The sequence below is a fragment of the Geospiza fortis genome, unplaced genomic scaffold (genome assembly GCF_000277835.1).
Source record: "Geospiza fortis unplaced genomic scaffold, GeoFor_1.0 scaffold157, whole genome shotgun sequence".
In the NCBI taxonomy this organism is placed as follows: domain Eukaryota; kingdom Metazoa; phylum Chordata; class Aves; order Passeriformes; family Thraupidae; genus Geospiza; species Geospiza fortis.
In genome coordinates, this window is record NW_005054314.1 from 1,363,630 (window position 1) to 1,370,617 (window position 6,988).

Consider the following 6,988-nt stretch of genomic DNA (forward strand, 5'->3'; position numbering starts at 1 on the left):
ACAGAGGGACGGCGGCGGCCGAGCGAGTTTGTGCGAGTTTATTTGGGTTTAGTACAAAAAACAGCTATGGCTAAAATCGCTAGCTTGGGAGGACCTGCTACTGGCGAAGTCTCATTCTGGGCTGTAAAACAATACTTCAAGTTATGAGGGAAGAGGCAGAAGTTCCAAGAGGGCACGAGTTCAGAAACATTTCAGACTTGAGTGAAGGGAAAATACTGGAAAAGAAAAGGATGCCCAAACCAGCTCCATTTGATGAAAAATAAGCATTTCAATGTAGGGAGACTTTACATGAGAATTTATCAAGTCATATTCAACTATTAAGCCAGCTTATTCATACACTCCAACTTAAGTTACTTTATCGACAGAACCACTGAAGAGGATGGTCTCTCCCTCCCTAACACGGTTTTACTGCACTGCCAGATGTTCTGCTCCTTGTGTGCCAAAAGGCTCCTATCCACTGGTACCTCAACAGCCCCAGCCTGTGTTTGTGTCTCAATGCTAGACTGACACACTTCAGCTTTCACTGCCTCACGTAGGAGCACCACGAACACAGCAACACCTGTGTTAACTCCAGGCAACTCCAAGCTTGCTCTGCTTAAGTGCATCCAACACTGGCTCTAATTGCCTTAGAGCTCTGGCTTTTGATCCAGGTGTCATTCCCTCCTGACCAACTGATTTATTATCAAACTTAAGGCCATAAAGTCTTTCTATTTCGCAAGGATTCTCTTCTCTGCTGTAGTTAGATGCTGGGAAAATAAGTTCAAATAACTGAAAATATTACAATGAGAACACATTTCAAATTTGGAATCTACAACTGAGTTTCTTTAACCAGAAACATCCAACAGCACAATGCCCCCTTTTCTTCCTTTGTTCCTTGTTCGCTCCGAAGGCACTTCTGGATTGCGTAGTACATGCTCTTTGGCTGCACAGACAGTCAGAACACATAAGGCTGGCACATCAGTCACTCCTCTTCCTTCGTGTGACTGCTCTCACCCTCGTGTTTCTTATCCACTCCCTGATCTGGGGGCTTTGCAGCACTGTCTTCATACTGACACAATCTGCTCCGGCTTCGGGCCCCGGGCTGGTACAGCTGCATTGCTGGGCGATCCTGAAATAAATCAAAACTATTTAGATTCTTTCATAACTCCCTGCTCTCAGGGTTATTATGGCATCATTTCTATGGTATTAGAAATGGCTCAAATTCAAACTTTTCAGGCTAAGTTTAATTATTCCACAGTGGTGGCAAAGTAACTTCAATTGTCCCAAATCAAGGTTGTCTCTGTTGAAAAGCAACGTCCCTGTTCAAACCACAATGAAACTGCTCAGAGTTGAGGTTATTTGTAACGAGTTTCCTGTTGAGTTCAGCTCACATCCTCTCAGAAGAGAGGCCAAAGTTTCAAAACCTTGTGTTTCATTTGTACCTGACAATGTCTTAAGTGATACAGAAAACAAGCACAGAGATACCGCAAAAACAGATTTTGTAGAGTATATAAAATTACACTCAAGACATTATTTCCTGAACCTAGAGCATGTGTCATATTCTGCAAGTTGCAGTTTCCTATTTTAAGGAACCTGTTCAATCACACTCCCACTCTGAGATGCATTTTCAGGCATCATAAGATCAGCAGACACAGATTACTGATAGTCTGCCAGCACCTTAAAGAGATGGCCTATGGCACAAGTCAGCAAATAAAAAAGGGATCAGGGTCTTACAATTTAACCCATCTTTTCTTGGATTAGTTCTCACACAGCGATAAGAAATACTGTTAAGCAAATTTTAGTGCACATTTCTAGCAATGGCAGAGTTTGCTGCAGAACAGGGAGAAGTTTCAACAGAGAAATCACATGGTTCTTTCCTTGAAGTGTTTTTATCCTAAAAACCACAGATCCCTATGAAACAACACATGAATTTAAAGAAATCCAGCACCTTGTTTCTGATACGATCCCTCTTAATTGTATCCTCTTTTTTATCGTCTTTGGTTACTTTCTCAGATTTGTCCGTGCTGCTGGTAAAGTCTGTAAGATCACTTTTCTTTCCCTTTTCTCTGAGTAAGTCTCTCTCCTTTTTCACCTCTTCCTCTTTTCTTCTAAAAACCTTCTCTTTCTCATAGCGCTCTTTCTGCCTCCGACGCTCCTCTTCTTGGCGCCTCAGTTTCTCTCTCTGTGCTCTCTCATATTCTCTGTCTCTGTCAAAATCTCTATCTCGGTCCCTGTAGTCCTTTACACACTCATCTTCTGATCTGTATGAAAACAAAACTGAAAATTAAGCTCAAAAGATTCATCAAACAGAGCTGGGAGATCAATGTAATAGTGGTGTAAATGTGCAATAGGAAGATGACACACTGGCAGGTACTAGGGAGCTCTTGGGAGGCTGTGATAGCCCAAGTCATGCATGACAGCCAGAGAGGACACTGACCACTAGAGCTTCCCAGCCTAGTCTCTTCTGGCTTTGAAAAAAACATCTGAATTTGTCTGTCTTATCTGTATTTCTCACATGGCAGAACTGAACCTCAAACAGATCATGGAGCTGTTGAGAATTACATTTTCCACTTTGACTTTTTACAAGAGTTAGAGGAACTGGTAACTGGAAAACACCTCTCCTCTTGCCATGGTTATAATAATTATCTCATTGCAAGGACAGTGCTCACAGCCTGCTGCATTCACCTACATACGGGCTTCCTTAGTGGAATTCCTATAATGAGTTGTAAAAATATCAAAATTCGTCCACTAATGAAGAATTTCCAGGTAATTCACAGAGCTTTCTGTAATCATGGGGATGTGCACTGGCACAGAGAACACAGCTCATGCCTTATATGAGAAAAAGCATTTGAAAGGAATTTCAAAACATGGTCATGGCAGAGCAGCCTAAGCCTCAGTACAATCAGGAAACAAGTTATAGATACATATATATTTATAGCAAGTACTAGAATACTTTTTTGCCTTCTCTTCTTTTGTCTCCCCATCAGATCGTTTGGCAGATGCACTACTCGCATTTTTTTCCTCCCTCAGAGTCTCTCTTTCCAGTTTCTTGGATTTTTCTTTTCTCTCCAAGTCTTTTTCATCTTTTTCAGGCTTCTTAAGTAGCTACAAAGAAAACAGAAGTCTCAACTAAAAAGCTCACTCTAACACATATTGTCTGGCACAACACCGAAATTGCATCAAAGGAACCACAGGCCAGTAAGAAGTAAACATTAAAGAAATATTACTGCAAATCACAGTATTTCTAAAAGCTGGAGTGTATGAGTAAGCATTATTCACACAGCAGACTAGGATTTTTCTCCTAAACCAGGTTGTTTTAGAAAGCTTAAAAATAGTCTCCATTCCATAGTGAATTCACAATCCTGTTTACCGCAGCATGTACAACAGTCACATGACAAAAACTTTAAATATTACTATGAAACATTACAGCATGTAAACCTTTACAATGCCTACTACTGAATATTACAAAAAAATTGGTCATTTGCTAACACCAAAATCATATGATTCTTCACACAATAACCAAAGTACATTTTGAGACTGATATACAAATAATAGGGGAAAGGGAGTGTAACAGTTTATAGTAAAGAACTGTTCTAGACCTTAATCTTTGGTTCTTCTTTTGATCTGTCTCTTTCTTTTTCTGGGCATCTGTCTACTTTCTTCAATTTTTCTGCCTCTTTTCTCTTCCTTCTCTCCTCTTCTTTCCATTTTCTTCTTTCTTCTTCTCTTTGTCTTTTTCTTTCTAATTCTCTCCTCCTTCTCTCCTCTCTTTTTTCTTCTCTCAGTCTCTGTGTATGTAAAAACAAAGAGAAAGTGTTTCTCCACAGCAGAAAACATCTCTTTAAGCCATCAAACAACTCACCTCAAAGCTGCCTTTATTATAAAAGTCCTCTCATCTCTGTTGTTGTTGTGAACCTGAACATGTTGTAGCAGTATTTTTTTACTCATAAGTCTTAATTTGTAGTGTCTTAAAAAACTCAAATACATCACTAGCTTCATCCTTTATCATTAAAATTTTAATTAAATCTGCCCCACCTCTGCTTTTCTCCATTGCTAAAAGTTAAAATAACATTAGGAGAAAGATCACTTACAAGGACCTCAGCCATACTGCAATAAAAACAGAAGCACTACAATGGAATCTCTTTTGTCAGTGCAAAAAGAGGTGTTTTGCTGTGACCAGAATGTACCCAAAGCACCACCATTCCAACACTCTACTCCTTTAAAATATATTAACCAGAAGTTGACAGTTTGGGTCAAAAGCTCCTTCTTCAAAAGGAAGGGCAGAAATGCATCAACATACAATGAGCAAATTGTACTTGCAAACAATAAGAAAATTCTGGAGGTAAGTCTTACCTGTTTATTTTTCAAGAAGTTCAATAAAGGAGTAGTCTTTTTAGCTGGAGAATAGATAAAACAAATGTAAATATCTTGCCTTATCCAATACTGCAATACTTACAACAGAGCTCTATATGAAGTGAAGCAGCCTTACACATTCCCCTGCCTGTCATACATACATCCCAATAGTTGCCACTGTCTGGAGATAGGTTTGGAATATTTGTTTCACTGCTGTATTGCTGTTAAACAAATATTCCAAACCTATCTCCAAACAGTGGCAACTATTAGGATTCTATAAACTTCTTCAGGATACTAATAGGATATCTCTTACTTATCCCTATCCCTTAGGATATCCCTATCTCTACATTCAGTCTGCATTAGGCTTTTTCCAGACACTCATTTTTAAAGAGATCCCTGTAAGATACTTAAAAAGAGCAACCTGGCCATTTTTTGTGGTATTTTACCCAACCACTCTATCTCTTAACTTGTGCCTGCATGGAACAACACTGATCACAGCACTGGGCATTAAACACCACTGCATCTCACTGAAATGCAGCCACTCCACAGCCTGCTCTGGCTAACAAACACCTGCAACAGGAAGGAACTTTGTCATCTAAAACCTATACCTACAGAAGAATTTAGAGCATGGGAACAAAACAAAACACTCAATAATATTAGCCTAAATGTTTAACAAATAGTAAGCAGGCACACAAAAGGATTCAGTCACCTCCAGGCTGAGGTTCAAATTACAAAACATATTTGTTTCTTTGTGATCTAGGGAAATGTAACTATAGTACATAGATTTCCATACCTATTAGCTCTTTGTTTCTTGCTTCTATTTCCTCCAACAAAGTTTCAGGAGTGGAGGTTAGTTTTTCATCATCTGCACTGTAACTTTCCAAAAACTTCTTGTATTCTGGATCTACATAGAAGAGAAGGAAAAAAAGGGGGAGGAAGAAGAGATACTGTAGCATGAGAAGTATTTACATCATGCACTGCTCAGTTACATTTACTTCAGCTGGGTTGTTTATATGCCACCTTTACATAAGTTAGCAGCTCAAATGAGCTGCTGTATTATGTTTGTCTGGGACAATCATATTTAATAGACTTCTAGCTGACAAAGCAGTGCTCATAAACTTCACATATAATTAAGCAAACATCCTATTGGTGGAACTATAGTGTCACAATAAAAACATTACATTCAAATTACTGCTAAGAGTTTCAAGTCTACACATGCAGAAACAAACTAGCTTGCTGTTATACCATCTTCAATAGTTCCAGTTTTGGCATCCTTTTTCTTACTCTTCTTTTTTGCAGCTTTTTGGAAAGGTGCAAACTCAACTATGGCAGCATATTCCTGACCTGTTAAGAGAAAAAAATACATTAAAATAAAGATGAAACAGATATAAAGTAGATTATATTGTCCATATCTAAAGCAGAAAGGTAAGTCTCACAAGAAATATGCAATACCAGAAGAGACTACTTACACAGCATAAAAACATTATTGTATTTGGAAAACCATTTAATAAAAAAACCAAACCACTCTACAGACAGCAGAATTTATGACCTTAACACTTTCACTATACTAATAAACCAGCAAACTCACAGGCTGACAAGGACACACTAGATTTAAGATTGCCCATGACTGTCAGTTCCACCACCTCAGCAGCACCACACCATGTAATGGCCTCATCCTACAGACTCTGCATACATCGTGCAAGAAAAAATATTTTAAGTTAATACAACTAAGGCAAATCTCAATTTTTGACAAAATATAGCAGAATACAACACATGACAAGCAGGCTTTAATGCTTTATCTTCTGACAAGAACACTACATTTATAGCTGCACGAATCCAGCAGAGTATGGCAAACACACTTGTGCTGTTACACTGCAAACCAACTCATTTAAAGGACTTAGATGTTATCAGATCTATGTATGTAGGTATTTCTAGAGGTATTGGAACTGTTTTTGAGGCACTAAACCCAAACAAGTCAGACGTGGCTGCTTGCACCACCCCTCCAAAGCTCAGCCAGCACACGGGAAGCAGCAACTCAGACAGCAGGGAAGCAGCAACATCCATCGAGTGCCGTTCACTTACCTTTGTGATCGACAAAAACGTAGCCATCGAAGCGATCCCTGAAGAGGACGATGTCTTCCTGGTTCTTGAAGTTGATGTAGGCTCTGGAGAACATGTGCGGGTACAAGCTGCAGAGACACAAACCGAGAGCGCTGCGCTGACGAGGCGGCGGCGCCACTGGGGCCCGGCTGGCGGTAGCGGCGGCTCCCGGGAGCGCCCGGACTGGGCAGGCGGCCGTACCTGGAGTCGTTGGCGAAGAACTCGAAGTAGTCGTGCTCGGGCAGAGGCTGCAGGTGCTCCTCCAGCTGCTCCTTCGTCAGGCTGGGCGGCAGACACGTCCCGTCCCAGGGGGGCCCCGCAAGCGGCCCGTTAGCGGGGGAAGGTCCCGTTACAGAGGGGAAGCCCTGTTACCGGAGGGAGGAGGGGCCCGTTACAGAGGGCGAGCCCCGTTACCGGGGAGGGCGCCGTTCCCGGCGGCACGCAGGCCCCACCTTGCTGAGCGTCTCCTTCTTGTCCTTGGGCCGCTCCAGGCGATCGAGCTCGGCGGTGCCGGCTCTGCCGTCCGTGCCGGCGGCGGAGCCCGAGCCCGGTCCCG

General features: G+C 41.3%; 1 protein-coding gene across 1 annotated transcript; it reads right to left on the bottom strand.

The window, feature by feature from the left end:
- Window positions 1–24: 24 nt before the first annotated feature.
- On the bottom strand, window positions 25–6,722 carry UPF3B (UPF3B regulator of nonsense mediated mRNA decay). The gene is made up of 9 exons (XM_031056091.1): window positions 6,634–6,722; window positions 6,415–6,521; window positions 5,578–5,676; window positions 5,126–5,236; window positions 4,333–4,376; window positions 3,579–3,767; window positions 2,933–3,084; window positions 1,928–2,240; window positions 25–1,108 (listed from the first exon to the last, which is right to left on the bottom strand). The coding sequence occupies exons 2-9, from the start codon at window positions 6,506–6,508 to the stop codon at window positions 962–964; spliced, it is 1,149 nt and encodes a 382-aa protein (XP_030911951.1). The 5' UTR covers window positions 6,509–6,521; window positions 6,634–6,722; the 3' UTR covers window positions 25–961.
- Between the last annotated feature and the right edge of the window lie 266 nt (window positions 6,723–6,988).